Source organism: Paramormyrops kingsleyae, chromosome 3 (genome assembly GCF_048594095.1).
Source record: "Paramormyrops kingsleyae isolate MSU_618 chromosome 3, PKINGS_0.4, whole genome shotgun sequence".
Taxonomy (NCBI): Eukaryota; Metazoa; Chordata; class Actinopteri; order Osteoglossiformes; family Mormyridae; genus Paramormyrops; species Paramormyrops kingsleyae.
In genome coordinates this window covers 6,502,628-6,529,362 of record NC_132799.1, presented here as the reverse complement: position 1 = coordinate 6,529,362, position 26,735 = coordinate 6,502,628, and the positions used below count along the sequence as shown (strand labels likewise).

The window sequence follows — 26,735 nt, the reverse complement described above, 5'->3', positions numbered from 1 at the left end:
ATTGGTACACCTCCTACATGTAAGCACAATGATGTGCCACAGCGTTGGTTTGTTCTTTGAGGCTAAAACGGCAACTAAATGTTTCCTTCTCAAATTTCACTTTACCAATCATAGCATATATAGGCAGAAAAACTATAGCGATAAACATTCAGCAAAAATCTAAAACCACCTGTTTTGTCTTGTTTATTCAGTGGATCATAAACTAATCAATGCATTTCTATTTCAATTTCTCTTAGATGTTAAAAAGCAAAATAAAAAATGTATAAAAATATAAAACCATGTATTGCTGTATATCAGATTTCAACAAGTTACCAAATGTATGCAAAAATCAAACATATTCATTTCCACCTGGCACTAACCATGTATTCCTTCACAATACTAAACCATAGAAAGGTCCCCAATGAAAACTCTGCGCTCCCACGTCATAGAGACTCTAATCTCAACATTTATAAGATTATATTTGTGATTCCTGCAAATTTTTATATTAGTTGAAACTGAAAATGGAGAAATTTAAATAGGGGGATTAGCTTTTCCCCATAAGGAGGATGTACATTTACACATCAAATGATGACATATCTGAGTAGCCCATAATGTCCTGAAAACAAAACTATTAAGCATATATGTAGCTAACTCACGTACACACAGTGTAATAAGCCTAAAACCAAAGGGATAGAATGGACAGTGTTCAAGGGGTTAAATCAAGGAAACAAACCAGTCAAAGAACAAAAAGAACTAAACTATTTAGACAAGCACGGGAGCCGTTCAGTTTTAAAGAAGTTTGTAAAACCTGAAACAGCTCAAAGTGTCCTCCCTGACATGGATTATGTGGTCATCTTAGCATATAGCATAAAGCATAAAGCGTAGATCTAGTGGTTGCAGCTGTTGACAATCTGATCTGCTCTGATCTGAAATCAGAGATGGAAAATAACACATACCTGTATGAAAATGCTAATAAGAAATAAAGAATTTGAACATGGCTAAGCTTTTGCCAGATTAAACTTCAACCATGGAGCAGTCTACCAGCCAATAGCTACACTATCTGGCAAAAAAAGTGGTTTGAATCCAACAACAGAACAAGGAAGACAAAAACAGTGACTTCATTGGATTAGTAGTCGTGCCAGACCAAGGTGGATTCATTTGGGGTTTTTTTGTGTGTAGAGAACCTGCTTTTCTGAACTGATGAAATCCCACAACTTGATAGTCAACAACTGGCTTTGGTTAAGCTTGATTGATTATTGGGCCTTCCTGAATACAAAACAAACTTCAACAATGAATACTTCAACAGAGATAAAAACAAATAGAAAAAAAATTTGGCAGGAGCCAACATGACTATGACTGAGGCATCAAAACATGGCAGCGGTTAAGCTAACAAACCACGTGGAATGACTTGATAAACCCCTCACCCGCCCTTAAATTCACCTCGTCAACAGTCAGGGGGGAATTCAGGCAAGGCAAGCAAAGAAAGCAAGGAAAATATAAAACGCAAAAACCAAACACAACATTCTGGCATTAAAAAAAGAATACTGTAAAAAAAAAAAAAAAAAAAAAAAAAAAGTACCATTTTAAATATTGATAACCATGGACAGCAAACATCCACAATATCAGCAATTGTGTAAAATACAACACACCATCCTCTTATATAAGCATAAGAAAAACACCATTAGATATTTCATTCAGCAATTATGGATTCACAATTATGGCAGATGAGTAGTGCACAGAATCGCAAAAAGGCAAAGGAAAATTGTTCAGGTCACTGGATTGTTTCAACTTAAAAATTATAACTTGTAACCAGTGGTTATGCCATTAAGTTCAACTGCGAAATGGTCCTTTTAAAATCTTTCAAGGGGCTCAATCAACACAGTCATCTACACTACAGGCAATGCAGGCAACACCATGGACCATACCATTCCTCCTCTCTAACATCGTATAAAAGGAAAAACAGCAATAATGTGGGGCAAATGCGCATTGTCTGCTTGGAAAAATGTACCTACTAACTAAGCAGATATCTTTCTGCAACAAATAAACCAAAATTACAGGCCACCAGCAAAGCCTGGATAATTGCAGAACAATAAAACCGCAATACATGTATATGACTGTAATCCATAAAGTGTCATTTATCAACAAGTGGGTTTGCAGCACAAAAAAAGCAATTAAGTCACTGCTGGTTTCACAAGTGTGCGCCCAAGCATCCTCTAGATTTGTCTGAGAAGTAAACGAGCATTCAGAAAATTATTCCGCCTCAATGCCCACAGACGTCATTTGAAATACATTCTTTGTTAATTGCTTTGGCAATTTGTGTGCATCACTTAGAAAAGTCAAGACCCCTGCCAGATTATATGCCTTAAACCATAAGGCACAAAAAGCCAATGGAGGAAGAGATGGCTGCAGAACAACAATAATAACAGTAATAATTGCTAAATTATAATTACTAAAATACACATTATTTACAGTGAGTCATCAAAGCACCACATTTAGAAAAACTGAACTCATTTCTGAATAGGTCAAATGAACTTCTGAATGATGATAAAGTAATCTGTGGTTTGGTTGGGGGGGGGGGGATTCTGTGTCTCGGCTATGGTTAGAACAGCATTTCCTTTCTCTAGCACAATCTAGGTACAAACAGACATTTAAAGGGCCTTATACATCCAATCTTAAATATCATCAAGTTGCATATAATTATGTGGCTGTTTGAACAGGGTCATTTAAAGTTGCAACTCATCAAATGAGCTGTCTCTGCCAATACAGAAGCTCTTGTACTTACGATTGAGATATGTTCTGAATGGCCGTTCGTAACTTGAAATGTTCGCAAGTCGTTATTCAACACCATTTTAAGGATATATGCAAGTACAAAGAACGAAAATGCTGGGAGTACGTACGCTACTCTGCTGTGCGGCGGGAGTAGCAGCTAGAAGTCGTACTACCCAGAATTGGCGCTCAGAAAAAAATTCTTAAATGATGTAGCAGACAGGAAAGGGGAACCCAAGGAACACAATTTGAACATACAGTCCTCTTCGTTCGTATGTCTGAAAGTTCATAAGTTGAAAGTTTGTAAGTAGAGGAGTGTCTGTATATCCTAGACCTACTGACCATGTTGTTGCCATTTCTTTATTCCGTTGATTGTTACTTTCTAATTGGATGTAGGACTGAACTGTATTTACACCCAGAGGTTACTATCCTTTTTCGGTCAGCATTTGCAAGATACAAAATCAGCTGTACAACAGAAACATAGAAATAGATATTGATATAGATCTGACCCAAGAAAGTCATAATCTGAAAGAATATCCTGGTACCTCTGAGGCAGATGTTTTTCTTGGCAAAAAAAAAAAGACAATGCCAAAACTTGACATACATTGCTCACTTCAACTGTTCAACTGCACACTGCAAACAATCTGAAAATAACACACTGGAATATAGCTTGAATACTACACAAACAATGTATTCTGTGGTTTTGTCTTGGGAACTGAGCGCGGTGAAAAATGCCATAGGGAGAATACGTTGCTGTAAACCACATCAATTTTCTAATTAAGATAACTTTTTTCCGGCATACCAAAGGAAACCACTTGACCACGCCTTCCCAAAGAAGAAATCCACTTGTGTGTACTGTGCTAAAATTTACAAAAAAGAAAAGAGCAGTCAGCAGGCGCCTTCAATTGACCAGAAACTTCTAAGCCTTGCCCAACAGCAAAAACACACGTCAGAATAAAAATATCACTTGAGAGTAATCAGAAAGGAGTGAAATACATTATTGTTACATTTTTGTAGCAATGAAGAATAATGCTTTTCATGCTAATCTGTGGCCCGACCAAACCATGTAAAGTTTAATTAACTCCAATTTAACAAACAGGTGTCTGGAAAAATATGCCTTTGATACAGACCAGCACAGTTCATAAGGTGTAGTGGCATCAATGATCTTATTTATTTGAAGAAAGACAGAACACACTGAGAAAGCAAAATACAGTGTGAGAAACTGGAATGTTTCAAGGGGAGCGTACAAAAAAACGAGGATGACAGGATCAATGCTCAAAAGCATGTATAGATAACATAATAGTCTCTATGTCATCAGAAAAAAAAAAATGTTAATCATCTAAAGAACTGAAGAATCGAAGACGGATTATATAGAAATGACAGGAAATGTATGGAAAGGCAAACAGGAAACTAGACAAAAAAAATTCACCAACTAACTGCTTTTATGTGGTCTGCTCCAAGATACTGTAGTCCCTCTACAGATTCAAATTAATTTCCCCGCTGATAAATCCAATTAAAATCTGTCGAGTCAATACATTTCCCTTAAAAAAACAGAAGTATTTGCATGAGACTGTAGTATCTTGGGGCAGAAATGACACCCCCTTCGGCAAAGTTTACTAGGCTAAGTTTACTTTCCTCCAAAGCTGAAACATTAATCAGCATTTCACACGAGCCTTTAACATGATATGTTAAAAACTAAACTGTATTACTATAATTCATAGAAAGTTGATTTTAGTGTTCATTTGATATTTTTTCTCTCATTGATTCATTTTATCCAACTACTATACCAAATGCAATCTGCACTAATAGCAGGGAGAAAAAAATACGGAAATATAAGAAATTAGAATATCAACTCACTGGCCGAATTGATTGTAATTTTTCTCTGTAATAACGGTTAAAAATGACAATATTCATCTTTACACCTCAATCTGATATATGAATATACACCACTAATGAGGAGTTAAAACAGCTTCACAATCCATGCTTAAAGAAAATATGTAAACAAGGCACCACTTGCACCATTATGGTGGTAGCAGGGGAAACACACACTTCAGTAGTGCTCACAATACTCATTTTACTGAACCAGAAACAGAAGTAATTATGACAGAAAAAACAAACAATTATATAGTGGAACGCTGCAAAACTATTAAGATAAGAAAAAAAGTAAATACTATATACTCGATATGCAGAAAGGAATCGGAGAAAAAAAGTTTCGTGTTGGACCTTAAATAGTCCAAATATGTGAAAACCACTGAAAATGGAAATAGATCTGCTGTAACCACCCCCCCACCCACCCACTCACCTCATACAGGGGCCTGCTGACCCCTGATCTCACTTAAATCCGACTGAGCAGAGCAAGTGATCAAGCTCTGCTTTCACAGATAACGATCTGGTTGGCAGGACTCGTTGATACAATGGCTCGAGTTCTGAAGCCTTAACCAAGCATTAGATCAGATAAGATACACTAGGGACCGTCGATTAGATATGGATAGTGTTTCAGCTCCCATTTATAGAACTGCTAATTGTCTGCTTGGACTGCAAAGCATGAGCTCACAGATGGCTCTGCCCATGCAGAGAAATCCTCAGTGACACAAGAAATTTCAATAGTACAGACTGGGGGGAAAAAATGACCTCGTTCAATCCTTTTAAAATTCCTTGATCCCATTTTGTGCATGTCTGGATCAAAATTCTTCATTTAATTGGTTTGATTTTTTTCCCCTCCCCCTTTTGCCCAGGGCTGCATGGAATGATTACACCAATCATGTCATAGTATGTGCAAAGTGGATCTTTGGGGTTAGGAGTGTGTCACTGTCTGGTTGCGCTTCTCAGGATATGGTTGGTCACCTTTTGCTCACATGATGGAAATGCTCCCTGTCAGCACACTAAAGTAATAGCCGTGTCTCACTGACTGGGCCGCACACAGTTTATCCTTACAGCTGTATTTATAGTTATTCAAACTGAGGTGCTTGGGGCTACATAATCCCATCAGTCGGCTGTCATGAAAAATGGATAAATCAGAGAAATGTGATAAACTTAGTTATGAAGGGAACAACACAGAAAGAATAGGGGTCCTTATTTTCATCAATATACATTCCACGAAATTCAACTAATAAGATGAAATGCTATGTAAAACATCCATAAATATATTATGAAACTTACCTCCTCCACCACCCAGAAGAGTAGAGTTTGCTGCGGGGAAAACAGAAAGAAGAGGATGAGCACTTATTGACTTTGTAACTGCTTATATTCCTTTGTATATCAACAAGCAAATAACCTTTAGAATAAATAAAACTATTCAGAAATATAGCTTTCTGAAAACTTGGTTTCACAGGTTCTGTAGTATTCAGCGTTAATTGCTGCATCTGCAGGAACCTATGGGGCACTAAACGTTGGGGAAAGGATGCAAAGCCAGGACAGTAAAGCCAGACACTCTGTTACGTTCATTGTATGACATGAGAGCAGGGTATGAAGGTTTGACAGTAGCCTACAGGTAACCAATTTGGTATTCAGGCTCCAAGGATCACTTGCATGAGCTGGAGAAGTTCTTGGACATCTAAACAGCATGTAATCTGCATGTAATTACTGTCTTTTAATTATATGCACAGTAAGAAGTTAATCGTATCCCAGCCGTTTTCTTTGTTTGCAACAAGGTAGCAAATGCACAAAAATATCTGCTCCCGTTCATGAGTGGGAGAATAACTCCTGACATCTACACTGTAAATTCACCAGCGCATCACAACCTCAAAGACAGTCTAAATGATTCCCGAAGATCTCATTAAACACAGCACATTGTAAGTCAGCTCTTCATTACCTGCACAAGCTTTCCCCTATAGGACAAAGAATTGTCTGGAATTCAAATCTGACCATTACTTGGAGTTACTGCAAAGGAGACATGTATTTTTCCCTTGGTTCATGAACAGACCACTGTAAATGGTAATTAACAAGAAATATTCTACCAGACTATTCCTATAAATGACTGCCAATCATCATTCCTGTAAAAAACAAAGCATAAACTTTAGCCTAACTTTGCCTAAAAAGTTACAAAACTCATACTCAAAGTTTTTATCAGACACAGTACACGGCCATTAAAATAACAATCCCGTTCAAATACTACATACAAACAATACAACTGTACAAAAATATGAGGGGCAGCATGGTGGTGCGGTGGTTAGCACTGTTGTCTCACACCACTAGGACTTGGTTTTCGAGTCTTCACCAGGGTTCCATGTGCGTTCCATGTTCTCCCTGTGTTGTTGTGGGGTTTCCTCCAGGTACTCCGGTTTCCCCCCACAGTCCAAAATCATGCTGAAGATAATTGGAGTGACTAAATTGCCCATATGTATGTGTGTGTGTGTGTGTGGGCGCCCTGCAATGGGTTAGCACTGCATCCTGGGTTGTGCCCTGCCTTGAACCCTCAGCCTCTGGGATAGGCTCCAGACCCCCCGCGACCCTGAATAGGATAAGCAGTTTCAGAAAATGGATGGATGGGAAAATGTAAGATAAAAAAAAAAATCACCTTCACACCCCTCCTAAAAAGTCATTTTCATGCAGTCCATTATTAAAGAATATGGAGTGACCAGTGCCATTTAAAATGTTCAGTGAGGATGCACATTATATGACCTCATGATAAATGTCTCAATTCTTTAAAACAATCCACACTGTAACTGCAATTCAGCTCAAGAGGATCAGCCCGTGCTGAACATAGGCGAGCATCTTGTAGAGACTTGCATATCAAGACAACATTTCAATCACCAGTCTAAGAATAGTTATTTAATCAAGGACTGATGTACATAATATCAAAGACCAGAGTTATTCTTCACTATGGTGATGGAATGCCCATGTCCTGAGTGGTCGCCCAGTTCCTCTGGAATTAAAAGCAGTGAGGTCTAATTACCTGACATTATGGAAATGCACTACAGAGTTGCGGTTAATTTATTCCACTCTCCACAGCAGATAATCGGAGAATAAAAGCCTTGGAGGATAATCAATTTGACACCATTATAATATCTGCAAAGATGTAGAGAGTCCAGAATGGATGAGAGCAGACAGTCCCTTATTGCTGAACTTTATGCAAGAGCATGGCGATGAGGAACGAGCAGGAAACTATAAACTATTCATTTAATCTCAGCAGGGTCTTCTGAAGAAAATGTGCATTGCACATTACATGCTGCATCTTCTGCAAGCTAATCAATTCTTTTATGGACATATATCAGACTGAAAGTGTATTATATACCGGTGCAACTTCAAACACCATTCATTACAATTCACCGTTCATTCTTGTCTCCTGAACGCAGTGCTTACCTATCCAGAGTGAAAACAAAATGGTGTACAAGAAGCCTGGAAGCACAATAAATCCCAACTAGAAATGGAATTTGCTTTTCCCACTGAGTGGGGGCTGTACGCAGTGGGGCAAATAACCTGAGCCACAGATTTTCTCACAGGCAGGTTGGTGTCCATGAATGTATTCCTGTGCACTTCTGCCACAATAAACCCAGTGAGCTAAGTCTGGTCGGCCTTTAGCCACTCAAGGACACATCTTCATCTGTGAAGCCCTGGGCATGCATGACCTTCCTTAGAGAGAACTTTCCTGGGAAAGAAAAATGAGGAGATGCAAATTTCGTTTCTTCCCCTTGTTAAAATGCACTACACTCTGGGGCCTGTACTTTAACATATCATGGCACTGATGGGCACATTTCTGCCAGAGACTCTATATAGGGTCGACAACAGTAATTCAGACTCAAGCTGCTACAAAGCAACCCGGTCAAATAGCAGACTGGGTCATTTGCACCACTGTTTTGGCTACTGCAGGCACTAGCATATCAGATGCATTCAGAGGGATTTCCATTGACACATTTTTAAAGCATAAGCACATCTGGCAGTGGAAAACAACAACAACACCTTTCAAATCCTGCCATTTTTTCCCAGTTCTAAAATCTCAGCCAAAACAGAAATACAGAAAATTCATTACACTACACTAGGTAACATCAGCTCTGTCTACAAAAAACTCTGAAATTAAAACAACAAATCATTGTTTTCAGTCCCATTTTATTTTTTTAAGGCCAACAATACTTCACATCTACACACATACAAGGGGATGGCTCACAGGAAACCACACTCATCCATGACATGTGTGCACAGGAGGTTGAACACAGACCACATCCTTTGTCATGCAACTCATTTCCCTCACAGCAGAGCACATGGGTCAAAACCAGAGATGTACCAGAACACATTGAAGCCCATGTACACGAAGACTATTGGCACTATTCCACTGGCATACAGGAACCGATGTGTACCTGAGCCGTACTGCAAAGAAAGACTAGTTACAGTGTGGTTCCAGCTCGCACCGGTTTTCCCCTGTAGCAGAGTTGGCTGAGTAAAGGAGATGCTGGGATGGAGAGCAACAGTGACATAAAACCAAAGAGGTGCTTTTTCACCGTTCACACGGTGTACGTCATGATTTAATATGCACTAATTTCCACTAACATGCCTGTGAGAATCGCTGTCTTATATTAGCATCAAACTCTAGCTGAATTAGCATTCACTTGAGTGTTCTGTAGTACTTTCAGTAGGTTCCGAGTTATCGGGAAAGCAGGGCCATGTCAGCATGGGTTCAGCCCGGTTCTTGGTGCCATATGTCATTAGCTTCAAAACAGAGAAGAATGGAGTCTACTGAGATAAGCACTCTTGTGGTATCTGGTAGAACAGGCTCCCTTTGTTTATCCTTTGAGGTGCGACTGTTGGAAACTAGGTGGCAGAAACAGAGGAAGACCAGTAAATCGCCACCTCATTATTCCCAAGGCTCTCAGAAAGACAGTGAGTCATTAGTAAGCGTCACCCGACAACATTAAGCTGTGGCCCCTCACGCCTGCTTTTACAGATGCTGCTGGTTACCCCATTTCCTGTTGCCCCTTTGAACTTGCCGGACACCATAATGTGAAGCCGTTGCCTCAGCCTGCCCCGGGGCTGGCTATCATTGGAGACACACAGAGGGGACTACTGTGTTGTACTGAGACAAAGTAACAGGAAAGTTTTTTTTAATATATATATATATATATATATATATATATATATATATATATATATATATAAATAAACACAGCCTTTTTGCATTAATGTTTTCTTTTTTATATAAGATTGCTATATAAAACAGCTCTATCAGCTTCCCCCAGCTATATAGAAGATAAAGACAGTTTGCATTTCAGTTCATTGTATTCGTCATACTGTAATCGCTGACTGAAGACTAAATCAAAACTGAAAGTGGTATTCAAATGAGCAACCCAAATTAAGCAAAGGTCAGGAACAGGCATGTGGGCACTGGAGCACCCAGGGAGATCGTTCAAAGTCCACACACACAGAGGGTTATTCCTGCTAGAGCCTCCATGGCATAAAACAGGAAGACATTTTGATATGCATTTAGGATTCCTCATATTAGAACTGCAGCTCTGATTTCAGCTTGACCTCAGTGTTATGAATTCCACTGTCCACAAGCTTAGTAAACTGAAAACAATCTTCAAAGCCATGCTGTAAACAAGTCCTATGCCTTGTCCTATGCATAGAGCCCACTAACAAGCTTTGGCATTTGTAAAACAGCTTTATAATCTGTATACTATAAATCACAATTTAAAAATGCCATCATTTACCAAAAACTACCAAATCAGATGCAGATTGTATGAGACATGCAGTAAAACGTCCTTTCATTCAAATCCAGAACTATCGATAAAACACCCTGGCTGTGGGCTGACCGGACAGAGCCCCTTTGCAGGTAACTGCAATGCCTATTCACACTGATCCATGCAAAGATGTACTCAGAAACGATGGCCAGGCACAGACATTAAAAATACATGTAGCTTCTCTGTGAAAAGCCACAACCAAAGACGGTGTCTCCTTTGCTATTCGTCATGGCCTAGAAGCGCTCATGGGAGAGCTCATTGTGAAGACAGCCAGAGTGATCACCCCCCCACAACCACCATTCATAGCTACTTTCATGCTGTAGCAGGGTTCTGGGTCAAAAAGCATCACTGTCCCAGCCACGATGTGCTATTGCAGCGTCTCATTTGGTACTGAGCTAGTCTCCATCTTGCTGAGAGAACGGTTCATGGGTCATCACCTTCTCTGGAGCACTTCCTTACTCACCCATGTAAACAGCTACATATACAGTGTTTTATTGTGGGGGACAGAAAATAGGAGAAATAATTTAATAAAATGCAAACGTCAGGATAACCTGGTGCAATAAAATGGTACAGTCGAACTTCGTTACAATGTACCTCGGGGGACATTAAGAATTTGTACGTTATAACCATAGTACGTTGTAACCAAGTCCCTCAAAATGAATGATAGAACACAATTTGAATTGTGCGCGCGCTCGGAAGATGAGGCTGTACGTTGTAATGAAGGTCAGTTTGCCTATTTTCCTCTGAAAATCATACGTTATATTGAAGTATACGCTGTAAAGGTGTAAGTTCTAAGCGATACCGGCAAATGGAATAATGCATTACGCGAATTCGGGACATTGAAATTTGAACGTTGCATTGGTGTAAACGTTATAAACGGGGTACGTTGTACCGAGGTTCGACTGTATATTAGGGATCACACTGCCTATATGCAAGAATGGAGGACCCAAGTATGGAGGTGTGTTATACCAAGTCCCTGCCCCATGATAACAAAGCAGAAAAACCAAACAAACTTGGGTGATGCCCCAGTTTTTTTGTCTATAACAGACACCTGACCTTAAAGTTAAAGAGCTGCCCATGTATACAGTATCTGGTTTGCATACGTTCCTTTTATACAACAATGTCAGCACAGATCAGATTACATTAAATTACCACCTGAAATATAAGGAATACACATTGTTTTAAAAATGCGTATATTTATTAATCATTCTATTCTTCAATTAAATTTAAATACCGTGCTTTGGTCACTGCTGCCCCTACAATAATTCCAGAGAGAGTAACTGAGGGGACACGTACACAAAATCCTGAAGATGGTTAATTTTCAATGCTGAAAACTATTTCAAATTTTCCATAAACCAAACCACACTAATTACAAAGCAAACAGGTCTGAAAAAAATTAACTTTCTTTGTTGAAAGGATGAGGGAGTTTAACATCTTATGCAAAACCCTGACAAAAAATTATTCCAATGCTTAAGGTATTTAATTACAGTATACGAAAATATCTTTACTGTTGTGACTGTAATATGAAGGACACAGTGCTTTTCAAGGTTCCGCCTATGAGCACCTGGAAGAAAACATGCTGATTTTTTCATCATGATTACCTGCTAAATATTCTGAACTGGCAGCATTTTCATCTTTCCTGCCATGTAGAACACTAAAGTCCTTCCAACAGCTGAGTAAACAACAAAGGAACCAATAAAACAAGCAAAGCACAATCACTATTGGTGTTCTGTGGTTCTAACATTCTGTCTAATTAGATTCTACATAAGTCTTCAATGGGAGATGAGTTGAGACCTGCCTGACCACAGACTTGTATGCTTACACTCATATTATTGTTATTATAGTTATTGCCACATGATTAAATCTTCTTCCAACAACAAATTGTCCACAGTCCACTGCCTTGGCAAGTTACCTGACAGACAAGGAGGGCCTTAACTGTACTATACTTAACATAAAAGGGAATATCATTTTTTGTTTGAATAACAATACATTGAACTGGACATCTTCCACTGCTGTGTGTGTCTTGCATTAAATTGCTTTCCTTTCAAAAAAAAAAAAGAAGTGGTGATGCTAAACAGCAGAGAGAATGGGGGGCTGACTAGTGGACCAGACAGTTGTCATCCTTTTGACTGTTAGCACAAGGAACGATAGAATTGCTGGTAATTAAATCTCACCCTAACATTTAATAGGAATGTGGCATAAATCGTAGATACTGTTCCCAAAAAGTGATATATAATGTGAATGTAGTACTTCGACATTATTAAAGCACTCTCCTATGAATGTAAAATAAATACATTGATATTGCACACATTATTTCCCATATTTCCCTCTCCACTACGCAGGTGCATGTGATGGTTAAAACATGTGCTTTTCCACCTCTTACACACATACAGCTTTGTATTTTCCCTTGATGCAGTAATTTTTACATAAGCTAATAGGAGAATTCAGCCACTGCAAGGCACCCTTTCATGAACCAGGTTTTTCTCCATGACCCTGGGGCACCATCACAGAAAATCACCACTGATGGACTTTCTAGGCTAAAGCATGGCCAGTTTAACATCAGCTGACATTTCTGGAGTGCCGAAAACCTCACTCCTGGATGCCAAATAGAAGGCTCTCCCCAATCATGTTGCCAGTTGCATTAAAACTTGTTTTACTTTGGTTACACTAAAAAACAGATGGCTCATCATTAGCCAACAAATAATGGTGCAATTCCTGTTGAATTATGCAGCCTAGCACAGCATATCTATTTTGATTTTAAGTTATTCAAGGGCCTTCTGGGATATTCACAATTTTAGAGAAGGAATTTTAATTTCCTTTAACAGGTACAGGTTAACACATATACACAATGACCTTTACCTGTCAGGCATATACAGAGAAAGAAGGTGAATCTTATTCAAAACCAAACCAAATTAAACCAAATTCGGTAGTGCTGCAGCATTAGAACAAGCCCAAAGAGGGGATGGGGGAGAGCTGGGGGTTAAGGTGGATACACAGAGCACTGTCATGGGGGACAGGCAGCACAGGTGTTTTGCGGCTCAGTCAGATAACTCCCCAAAGCCAGAGGCATCCACATGAAGCAAGTCTGGCTGGTCTTGTTAGCCCACCATTCAGCCTGAACATTATCATAAGCCTGCCTGGCATGACAGAGACTGTCACTGATATCAATATACTGCAGTATTCCTCACAAACGACCTTATCATACCTACAAAGAAACTAGTTAATACTCGGCATTTGGTGACTTTGCATTTTTTGCAAATGAAGAAGCACAAAGTCATTTTTGCATAGTTCAACCAAAGAAATAAAAGCAAACAATTTTAAAAGAAAAATTAACACCATAAATAAATAATTTCACACAGAATACAACATGCTTTGAAGGAAATTTACATGACACAGGAACATGCAACTAATACAGATGAATTGTTAATAGTCTCCATGGAACTTCAGGACATATACATTTCCATCAATACTTTCTGAACTTCTGATAAACAGTATCCCTGTTGTCGTTTTGTCTCACGTGCTTTAATTTAGTCTAATCTATAGCAAATAACTGAAAAGGAAAAAAGGTAGCCTGCTCAGAAGAAAACTTTAGCCTCTGTTGTTGAAAATATAGCTAAATTACATTTTGCAATTACAATAATGATCAGGTATTTATAGTTAGAGGACAATTCAGAATTACATAAAAATGTGGCTATTTTGCAAACATTCTTAATGAAATGCGCGCACACACACACACACACACACACACACACACACACACACACACAAGGACCGTCCATTCATTTCTATGGGAAAAATTGTAATCACAACAATGACAACCTTAATACCTACGCAGCCCTAACCTTAACCAAAACTAACCAAACAAAGACTTAGTCCCCACAATGTAATATATACACACCCACCCACACACACATGACCATTACACCTACATGAACTTTTATGGCATCCCATTCTAAATCCACAAGCATCAATATGGAGTTGGTCCCCCCGTTGCAGCTATAACAGCAACAACTCTTCTGGGAAGGCTTTCCATAAGATTTTGGAGTGTGCCTGTGGGAATTCTTGTCCATTCATCAAGAAGACCACTGATGTTGGACATGAAGGCCTCGCTCATAATCTCCATTCTAGCTCATCCCAAAGATGTTCGATGGGGTGAAGGTCAGGTTTCTGAGTGGGCTAGTGAAGTTCTTCCACACCAAACTCAACCAAACCATGTCTTTATAGAACTTGCTTTGTGCACTGGGGTACAGTCATGCTGGAACAGGAAAGGACTTTCCCTAAACTGTTCCCACAAAGTTGGAAGCATAGAATTGTCCAAAATGCCTTGATATGCTGAAGCATTAAGAGTTCCCTTCACTGTAAGGCACCTAGCCCAACCCCTGCAAAACAACCCCATACCATCATCCTTCCTCCACCAGCCTTTACAGTTGGCACAACATAGTAAGTTTAAATGTAAGGAATTAAGGAAATGTTGTCCTGTCATCCACCAAACCAAGACTAGGCCATCAGACTGCCAGACAGAGAGCGTGATTAGTCACTCCACAGAACTTGTGTCCACTGTTCTAGGGTCCAGTGGCAGCGTGCTTCACGCCACTCCATCAGACACTTGGCATCACACTTGGTGATGTGAGGCTTGCATGCAGCTGCTCAGCCATGGAAGCCCTTTCAATGAAGCTGCCATCGCACAGTTTTTGTGCTGGGGATAATGCCAGAGAAAGTTTGGAAGTCCACTGTTATTGAGTCAACAGAGCATCAGCGATTTTTTACGCACTATGTACCTCAGTACTCAGCGACCCTGCTATAGAATATCTAGCGGGGAAGAAATTTCACAAACCGACTTATTGCAAAGGTGGCATCCTATGACAGTACCATGCATGAATTCACTTGGAAATGGAAAGAAATCTACCTCAGGATTTGCCATATACTCGAGATAATGACACATACTGGGCAAGCAGTTAAGGGGAAAATAAACAGTTTTAGTTTTGTTCATCCTGTGTATAGCCACTTAAACTTTTGGCATCTGTATATAAGCACAATGTACTGATGCAGACTTGACTGCACCTGAGTATGTCTTTCATAGCAAAGTGCACCACAGTGATGCCTAGTTTCTTTTTTACCCTTTTCATTCTTTTTCCTCCTATGGAATATGAGAGGAAGGCATCAGAAAGTTGAGTTAAATGAAAACAAAGCCCAGCAAAAAAGGATGCACGATGTACAAGGTATTCTGCTTCAACTGCTTTTTAAAATCTGAACAGCATGAAGTTGCCTAAGGACAAACAATATACAATTTGGAAGGTGATGAGCATATTTTACCCTGGCCACATAGCTCATTGATCCCACAAATTCCTGTGAAATAAATGATTTTTGCAGTACAAGGAACAAAATTATGCACATTTTCATTTCATTGCCAACTGAACTGAATATTTGTCATATTCTGAACTTAATAAAATATGAACGAGAAATTCAAATTCAAGATCCCCTCATCATCTTGCAAAAACCTGCACATGAAGTGCTGTGTCATGTGGAATTACTGCCTGGTGCAAATATTTGTATTGGTCAAAAGCAGGGGTCTCCAACTCGGGTCCTGGAGAGCTACTAACCAGTAGGTTTTCTGTCCCACTTGGCTTCTGATGAGCCACACCTGCTCCTGGTATTTACCTGAGAACAGGTGTGGCTCATCAGAAGCCGGGTATGATAGAAAACCTACTGGACGTTAGGTCTCCAGGACCGGAGTTGGAGACCCCTGGTCATCAGGTCAGACAATTGCTGAGGTGTGACCTTGTGAGTTTGTGACCTAAGTATCCTGCAGCTGGTACATACATATGACCCCTTCTCTGTGCTGCGTGGCTATAATTTTCTGACTACTTTTCCCAGATTTCCCAACATAAACCTATCAGGGGCGGACACATTCTGGTACTTTCCAAAGAGCAAATATTGCTTAAAATATACATTATTAATAAAAAGAGGTAAGTCACTGGGTGTCAGTGAAGGCTGGAAGGGCATGTAAAGAAAAAAAAAACTAGAGAAATTATGATTAGCAAAGTCACTAGACAAATTATATTGTCTTGAAAAGGAAGCCTGTAGTTGCAACTCTGACACAGTTCCACTTATCTAATTCACATAATACTGCTTTATACTCCTTTTGTTAGTAAATAAAAGTAAATAAAAAGCCAAACAGTCCAAGAGTCCCAAGCACCCCCCCCCCCACACACACACACACACCGCTTCTCTTCTGCAAATATCCAAACGTACAGAAGAGACTCAAGCTGTTTAACTAAAAGCCAAGCATGTATGGCCAAAACAAATCCCCCTGCTAGCATTGCACAAAAGCCACTGAGAGCAGACCCACAAGCTAAGACAAACAGATAGAAGGGAATTACAGCAGGCCCTTCCCTTGAACCCATTCTGACAATGAAGATTGGCTTTAAACGCTTGCAGTGTTTTGTTTATCTCTGTCCAAATACACCTTTACACAATCAGTGGTTAAAAGAAAAAATCAGATCTGCTGGCCCCTTTTTGATAGCTGGCATGTTATAGTAGAAATAGTAGAAACAGCCTTTAGAGTTAACTGCTAAAATGATTTAGTAGAACACATTGACAGATTTAGAAATCAGGTGCCTTATTCTGGCCTTGACTGTGTTTAGCTGAGGCAGGTTCGGGAAAAATGGCACATTACACCATTAAGGCAACACTCACATCAATCTTCTTGCTACACCAGTGCCAAAAAGATTTGACTATACCCCTACTGTGGCGTGCAAGCAAAATTTTCCTTTATTTACAGAATGAGTACCTACACATTGATAATACATCACTTACACCAGGCACTTTTCTGCATTCTTTTAATTGTGCTGAAGCTGGACCGTTTGCTTCCCTAAATAATACTGTTCATAATAACTGCAGGCTAATTTCTAATCTTCCTTTTATGAGTATAACTTTAGAAAAAGTTGTTTACCTTCAGACTGCTGAATTCTTTAAAAAATGTTTTGCGTTTTGAGGTTTGAGAATCCACCATAGTATAGAGCAGGGGCGACGTAAAGGGGGGAAGTTAGGATGATTTCAAAGGCCCATGAGTGACAGGGGCCCTAAAAAATTTTGAAACATAATTGGATTGGTCTAGGGTGGGGGCCAATATGATATGCTTCATAGGGCCCAAAATCTCCAGTGGTGGCCCTCGTACAGAGACAACATTATAAAAGGTATAGCTGATGATCTTTGGCGCAACACAGATGCAAACAAGGTCTCCATTATAGTTCTGTTGCATCTTAGTGCTGCGTTTGACACTATTGATTATCAAATTTTACCACATTGCCTAAAAGCTTTGGTATCCAGTTGTATGCATCAGTCGAACCTAGTGTTGTAAATGAATGGATGTACAACAACTTCCTAAAACAATGAGGGGGAAAAAAAGCATAAGTAACTGGCATGGAGCCCTGGATGCTAAGGGATAAACTAAAGTGAAGGCTTGACGGTATGACATCACAGACAAAACCTGAGGCTAAAAATCTGGGTGTAATATTTGATTGTGAACTAAGTTTTAAAAGCCACATTCAGTACATTACAAAGACCGTATTTTATCATCTGAGGATCAAAGCAAAGATTAGTGTTTTTTAATCATTTAATGATGCTGAAAATATTATTATTGCTGCCTTAACTATTGGGATTCCTTTCTTTACGGGTCTTCCGAAAAGTACACTACAACGTCACAAGTAATTCTGAATGCTGCTGCCAGAATATTAACATGAGCTTAGAAAACGGATTATATTACACCAATCCTGAATATCCTCCACTACCTACCAGTGTCTTTTAGAATAGATTTTAAGATCCTTTTACTTAATTATAAAGCATTAATTGGACTAGCATTTTCATACATTACTGACCTGAAGTTTTATACTCCCTCTAGAATTTGGTGATCTACCACTTCTGGACGTGTGTATTCAGAGAATGAAATATGAACACAGTGGTGAGGGCAGATTTTAGCCATTATGCTCCAAAAATATGGAACACGCTACCAGAAGACATTAGAGATGCTGTGGCAGTTTTAAAAAGTTACTGATTGGCTTTTTAATATGTGCATAGCATTTAATTATATTTAACTTTATTTTCCTGCTGTCTTTTATCATTGTTGCACGATTTCTTTGTGTTCTTTTATGACCTATGTTATTTATCTCTCGTTACCTCACTGTTGATATATCCATAATATATGGCATTAATAATTTTCAGTTTTCACTAGCTTATACATTTATATATCCCTTTTGACCTTGTCATTACTTATTTTTATATCATATATTGGATTCATAATTACTTATTTATTCTATTTTTATTTTGATTTATTAATTGAGCTACCAATCATATGTTAGTCCAATAACTGAAGCACTATGAGCCAAATTTCATGTATGAAGAGTTCTATATAAATAATGATTGGTGGTGTTATTATTATGGTGCAGCAACACTGACCATCAATAACAGATCATTCTCCGCAAAGTGAAATTGGTGTCTTTTTTCCCTTTAGTTCTTATTTTAATCCCATAGGTGAAACACTTTGAACCACATTTCCTGTAAGAAAAGTGCTGTATAAATAAAGACTATCATCATCATCATCATCATCATCGTACAGAGACACCAGAAAAAATCCAAGATCTTTCTCCCCAATGTGGAATTGGTGCTTTGAGCAACATATGGAGACAAAAAGTAGGCACAACTCAAATGACACATTTCTTCCTTCTTCTGGGAATATACATTACTACTCTTAACTAGCCTTTGATATATGTCCCTTGCAGAAAAGTGTCAAAGAATTTTCACCTTACCACTTCATTACTGAAATGCGGAAGCAATATTTCACAAATAATGATGCTTTGAATGGAATCCGAACGGGTGATCAAACAGAGTGGCATAGTACAATAGCCCACCACAGTTTGCTGCTTCCCTACCACACCTATTTTCCACTAGTAGTGGGTATGGATTGTGGAGCAAAACTTTTTTGTGCAGAGTAGCAAATGGATACTTTCTCATAAAAATATACTGACATGCACCTGTAGGAAAAAGTGTACAGCTGAACAGCTGAAGCTCCCACACGGGAAGCACGCATGTTTGTTTAGATCACCGTTTAAGAGTAAAGAAGCCTTCGGTAAATATACAGGCAGTTTACTCCCAACCCGATACCACTAGTCAACAAATAAACATTTAAAAAGCAAGGTTGAAGAAAACGTTATTGCTAGTTATTGCTATGTAATTCAAAGTTTTTTTTTTACAAATCAGATATGCACAATTTGCCAATGTAAATGATTCAACATGCAAAGTATCACCATAATATAAAATTTATGAGGGTTAATTGTGGCAGTTTTATAGGAAGGATAAAGGACCGCAATATTAATTTCACATCAAAGCCTTGTCAGTTGGGAGTGCCACTTTCCCTACTGCAGCCTACAGTATTTCCTAGGAGCATTGCCTTTGAATTGCTATGCCAGCTTTTCTGTTTAAGCGACATAACAAGGATCAGTCAAGTGTTGGACTTGACAAGAATAGCTAAGGAATAAAGCACAATACAATCTGAAGATGGTGGGATTAAACAGTGCATAGACAGGTACAGTCAGACTGGGATATTTCAGTGTGTGAAGACTGATTTTCAGGTACATAGGCTCTGTTTAAAAAATCCGTCAGGGCCATACCACAATCAAAGGTACAGTGTACATTTTAGCTCTTTACATATGTACTATTTTCCAGCAGTTGAGAAATAAAGCAAAGCATTCTAATATTCTCTTTCCAAGAAACCCTTTTAACAAAGGATTGTTTGAACTGTCAAAGCTCATTAAAGCAATGATTTTGTCATTCTACTGGCAAGATGGACATGTATTGGACCACATTTCTCAAAATGTGGCTCTGAGAGATGAGGATCTCATTTGTCAGGACAATTTGGTGACTTTCTGTTTCTTTACAAGCACACAACTTGAAAGCTGAAAAAAAGTGAAAGGTAATGTCAGAAATTAACAATGGGCATGATGACTAGTAATACAATTAAATGCTTGAGAAAGTATAGGGAAGCTTTATTAAGTTAACCCTTAGTGGAAGTTTTTAACCATGCAAGATATCACAATAAACAGACTATTTTTCTGAAAATTAGAATACAGCTACGATGAGCCAATTATTTAAAAGCACAACTTGGTGAATGCATTTTATAATTACAATAAGTAATTTCTGACTTATGACAAGGCTAAAAGCATTTATTTGTAACACAGCGCAATGCCATGCATTAGAAACACTCACAAAGCATTTCGATAAATTTAATTGGCTCAGATTAATGCCACCACTGCACTGTACTTTATATTAAAAGGGATAAAAGTTACCACATAAAGGCATGCATAAACACACACCCGATCCTTGCAAGTTCTCCCAGTAAGAATCTGACAATGTGAAAGAATCCCAAAAGGTCAGAACCTTGCATGCCATACCTTACAAAGACTCCAGGTGCACTTTGATAAAAGCAAGATCTTAGTGAGTAAATGAAAATGGGGGTTCCGTTTCCATTTCGTGTGCTCTCTTATGGTTGAGGCATGAGGTAATAGTACTGGTCTTCTGTCCGAACGCGACTGAGTATAATAAAATCAATTTCATATGCTACATCTTGAATTACATTCTGAAGTAAATTAGAACTTTATGCAAACTATCATGCCACCAGGTTCTTAATCACTGTTTTGTGAAATATAATTAGCAGACAGGATAAATAAGGCTCTAGTTCATCTAAGCAACCAACATAACAGGGGCTCCCACAGTTCCTCGTGTTGTTTGGTACTTCATGGTATGTGTTAAGAAGGACCAAAGAAAACGAAACAGCTAAAAACGAAAATATCCTGCAGGCGGAGGGCAGGAAATCTGAGCACGCAGGTAGTCTTGGAATGACCCCTGACAGGCCTCAGTGCTTTACAGGAAATGGATCATTCTTAAATTTTCTAACCCTCCGGTCATCATTTTAGTAGCCATAATATTTTTAAATGGAGAGGAACCGCTTCTAATATTGCAGTTGAAGTCCAAATGACATGCTGCTGAGGGCAGGTGACCCAGTGCTACTTTGAATTACAGTCAACTAGCCATCTTATATTTCTGAACAACACTAGATATGTGCTTTTATCAAGAATTATAGAAAATATACTTCTTTTTTTCATACTATTCCATTTGCTCAGGTAGCTCAGAAATTCTCTCTAACCACCATCACCTCCCCCCCACCCCCTGCCCCAACTCCCCTTCTTTCATAAAGGAAACCTATTCATTCTTCAATTTGACCAAATCAAGTCTAAATCAAGTAACAGCCTCACGTCAATCCTGGCTGGCACTCAGGTTGCAGATACCCAATCTCAGACCAGGTCTCCTGGGCATATTTAACTCTTATATAAATACAGGAATTGTCTCCTGAAAATATATAATATATACGATATGTCACTGCTGTCCAGACGTCAGCGATATGCTGCTGCAAGCCAGTCTAGACATTAGACACTCAGCCCCGAAACACACGCCCCCCTCTCCCATTAGACCCTTTTTTGAACAGAGGACAGAAGCTGTTTAAAAGGAAAACATACATAAATCATCTTATGCAGCATCATGAAGAATTGGAGCAGACTGAACTCTTACAGATACTAATACTCCTGAAATAAATAGATTCTAGTTAAATAGGGGACACTCGAGCAGCTGCAGAGGATCACATAAACGTGTTGAACCCAAGACACTGCGTAGGATTTATCTGCCAAGACAAAGGTTTAAGATCCACCATGTGATATGGCCACATGATATGTGCTCTCCAGCAGATGCACACACAGGTGGCAGTGTATATTTCGGGGGGCATTCTCCTATTTGCCTGCACACTAACCACTAGCGCACTAATATATAAAGTATGCATATATAAATACAGCATATATACAAGCATGTAATTCTCACAGACATTTTACCTATGGTCATTCTCAGCTGGGTACCTCAGTTAGCAGCCCATCCCCTGTTGACTCATGGATTTCACCCTCACTCCATTACAAAGTCATGGGTTACAATGGCCCAAACCCTAAAGTGCTTAAATTACAGTGTTCATGTGAATGAGAAGAAAAATCATTTAAATGGACCCAAAAAATCTTGAATATTACGGCCCAAAACCTTTTCTACCTCAAAGAATAAACAGAAATAATGACAAATGCAAATAAGTTTATTCAAGGTTAGGGAAGGTTAAAGTAAAATGGAGTCACTGTAAAAAAGTCTGTCTTTTAGTATCTAAAGTCATAGCAAATGCGTTAGAATGAAGGGGTCACCTATTGTGAAAAAGACTTGTAAAATTCCATACCGTAATATGGAGAACAGTGGCGCAATCACTTTTATTATAATACAGAGTCAATTAATAACCCATATAATAAAGATTACATTATAATTTTATGTCGTGGGTATTTTGCATCTTCTCATGATTTCATTTTGTTGATATCGCTCAACAAATCTAAGTTAAATTACAACTATATCCATATATTTTCTATTTCCAAACTATATCCAAATGGTCATGGTAAATAAAAAGGCATCATCAAAAAAGAACTGACCTGCCTTGGTCAATTAATTAGCAGAGGGGCACCGATTCGCATTGTTACTTGCAATCTTTGTAAAAACTAGTGCTGTCAAACAATAAAAATTTTTAATCAGATTAAATCACAGGGTTTCTGTGGATTAATTTCGATTAATCATGATTAAATATCATTCATTTTTAATCTATTTTAATCGCATTTCATTTTTCATGAGCAAACAGACTCACGAAAAAAGGGAATATATGTGCACTTAACATGTTTATTGAACATCTTGAACACGAGTTGGATGCATTCCATCTGCCACAGAAGCACAATACCATGGACCCAAATCAAAAAGCAAGATTTTTTGCTTAGCCGGACAACTTGTCGGATTTAAAGTACCTCAGTTTAAATGGTCTTTATCTTCATTCACTTACAATTAGCCCGAACTACCGTAAAACCGACAAATAGTCCAAATAATCATGAAATCCAATTCTAGCCCGGTTAATTGCCATTGTTAGCAATATCAGTTAACACATTACGCGCGGTGATTTATGTATAAAACTCCGTAGCAACACGTCCACAGATAAGTTGGACGGTATAGTGTGTGTGACCGATTTAATGAGCCACAAATGAGAAGTAGTGCTTAAACAGTATAAAACTACAACTTTCCCTTCTGTTGATAAAGGGCGCAGCCATCTCGGATTCTGAACTCGGGATCCTCTGTGCTGCTCCGAGATATTTCTCAGATCTCCGAGAAACGGGAGCGCGCATGTCGTCACTTCCGGCTTCAAAACTCCGGAATCCGACTCGGAATACGAGTTCTGAGGGCAAATGGAACGCACCAAAACTGCCCAAAATGGGTTGACAGAGACATTCAACCCATTTCAGGGATTTTGAGTCATTCTGCGCTGCAGGTGGGTTAATTGCATTAAAAAGAAATTATCAGATTAATCATGATGATGGATTACTCTGTGTTAACCCGTTAATTTTGACAGCCCTAGTAAAAACCAAAGTTTTGAGAGGTGGAAGCAGCATTTAGTGGAAAATCCAACTAAACAAAGTGCATGCAATTGTGCGAGACAATGCAAGTGACATGAAAAAAAAGCAATGAATGATTTTGGGAGTTGCTAGCTTGGCCTGTTTTGCACACTTGCTACAGTGTGTCATACAGGATGGGGTGTTATCGCAAGTGTAAAGGACGGTGTTGCCAGTGGTAGAAAAATTCTGGGCCATTTTAAGCATTCGCCACTTGTGTATCCTTAATTGGAAGATATTCAAATTGAACTGCAAAATGCCTCAAATGCTTAAAACAAGATTTACAAACGAGGTGGAACAGTACATTTTGAATGTTACAAGTAGCCTAATCAAAGCTTTTTTGGCATAGATTTTTATTTGTATTTATAAGTAAAAAAAAAAAAATTATATATAAAGTATAAACATTTATATATATTATATTAAAATATTAAAGTAAAAAGAGCCCTTGTATTGGAATCTGTGTCGGTATCAGCAGATCAGAACTGAAAAAATGTGTATCGGCTCATCCCTATTAATTAGTGCACTTGATCATCTAGTGCCCCACACATTAACATTCTGATGAGCTAGGCTTTCCACATGCAGAAAGGAAAGGAACATTTCAGAGAAACCAATGGGGACACAGCAAACTAGATCTTGCTCTGTTTCACGCTGTTTGTTTCACTATCAGATTTCAGAAAGCATGAACAGTACATGTTCTGACAAAGCTGCCCACCCAGCAACACCAAGTGGCTACTTTTCCCGTGATAAGAATAATAATTTGGGGTGAAGTCTACACACAACCACCATTCTGTCCCACCCAGGGCCATTGGGTGAGGGAGGGGCATTCACTGGAACACCTATAATCCCTCTGAACCTTTAAACAGCAACCTCTCTGGATAGATGAGCAGTTCCCTCTGAGGACACCTTACTTTGTGGATGGCAGAACTGTGGAAAATGGCCCTGACTTATTTATGTCCAGATTTCACGCAAGATTTCTTGGGAGACTGAATCGCTGGGGACCACACTGTGTGAATGCTAAGACAAAGCGTGGGCATGTGCTAGTGAAAGACCAGACCAGGTGTGCAACCAGACAAGATTACATCAACAAATGACATATACCAAGAGACACAACTGCATGACACATGCATTGCAACTTGTTAAATTTCACATCGCTTAGATATATGCACTTTAATTCTGTATAACAGTTATAAAATACACAAAGCACTATCAATAAAAAAAATTTAAAGTCTCAGGCAATATGAGAAAAATACCATATGGTTTGGCAAAATTTGTAGAGCAGAACACCGAAGAATTTTATGCCAACAAACCCCCAGGTAACAATTTACTAGCTCATCAGTTTTTCCATCACTTTTTGAAAGTTGTACGAAACTTCAGCCTGAATAAGATCAATTGTGATCATAATGCTTCCCTCAGTAGCAGGATTCCACCATGTAAATGTAACAGTAAACAACGCATATGGCAGGGGGGAGGAGCTAATGGGCAGCCATGTGCACATGGCAGAACACGGCTACTAATACCTATAATCAAAGAGGCTGAACGCAGCACCTGCACAGGTTGCACAATTACTTGCATGTGCAGCAACATTTGTTATTTCCATTTGCAATACATCATTACAGGGTATTATTGGTGTAACGACAGAGTCAGACTCAAGAGGCATGACAATAATAAATGGAGACCTTGCTGATCATGGGCTAACAACAACTATAAAGCCTGTATTTCTGAAGCACATAAGATTTGAAGAGACAAACTGCTAAGTCCTGCTCGCATGGAGTGGAGTTCTTTGGAGTAATAACTTTGTATAAATGAGTCATGAAAAATGTGCTTTTGGGAGTGTGTGTGTGTGTGTTTTGTTTCCTTTAACTTAGTAGCATTTCAGGGTCATAATCTCACACTCCTTTGTACTTTGTGAATTAAAGGTCTTATCCACAGTGGTCAGAAGATAACTACTAAACGTAATGTGAAACAGCAAAATTTGTAAAATAGAGTTACTGTGGTTTATTTTGCATTTCCCATCATTTTGCAGTCTGGAGTGGGATTTAAAAATAAGCAAACCAAAAACAAAACTGAAGTGGCCACTGATGGGTCAGAGCAGAAGAAAGCTCCACTCGACAGCTGTCCTAATGGAAAGCCCTATTAACAGTGTCCATGTTTTGCTCAACCAATTTTCATTCCACATGAAAAGGCTCTCAAAACAGATGCTTCAATGGAGCTTGCCAGAAGTTCCCAGACATCGAGACTTTTCCTGTGATCATTTTTTATATTTTTACTGTGTGTGCACGTGTATGTGTGTGTGGATTATGATTATATTGCATTGTGGGGACCAAATGTCCCCCACAATGTGATAAAAACCTGTTATTGTGATGTGGGGCCCATTTTTCAAGTCCCCACAGAGATCTGTGGATATGCAATCAAAAAAAGATTTAAAAAAAAAAAAAAAGCAAGAGAATTGTTTGGTTGCTTATGGTTAGGGCTGGGTAGGGATTAAGGTAGTCATGTTGGGATTACAGTTCTCCATAGAAATGAACTGAGAGTCCCCATAAAGATATAATTATAAACCTGTGTGTGTGTAAGAAATTTAAAAAGGCATTAGGGTAAATTCTTCATAATGCCTTCATAACTGAAGCACTTGCCACAAAGACTTCATGTGAATTTACTGTGATACATATTGTGATATTTATAAAAACAAAAAGGAATTGAAAATTAACCCAAAATAAACTACAGCCAATTACAACTTATCTGCCAACAGTGTCTGACAAATAAATTG

General features: G+C 38.7%; 1 protein-coding gene across 2 annotated transcripts in view; it reads right to left on the bottom strand.

The window, feature by feature from the left end:
* Positions 1 to 26,735, bottom strand: part of macrod2 (mono-ADP ribosylhydrolase 2) — a 429,071-nt gene that overhangs the window by 313,006 nt on the left and 89,330 nt on the right. For both annotated transcript variants that reach the window (XM_072709500.1, XM_072709501.1), the window contains exon 4: positions 5,905 to 5,934. In XM_072709500.1, the coding sequence (XP_072565601.1) occupies positions 5,905 to 5,934 (30 nt within the window). The remainder of the gene's footprint in view (positions 1 to 5,904; positions 5,935 to 26,735) is intronic.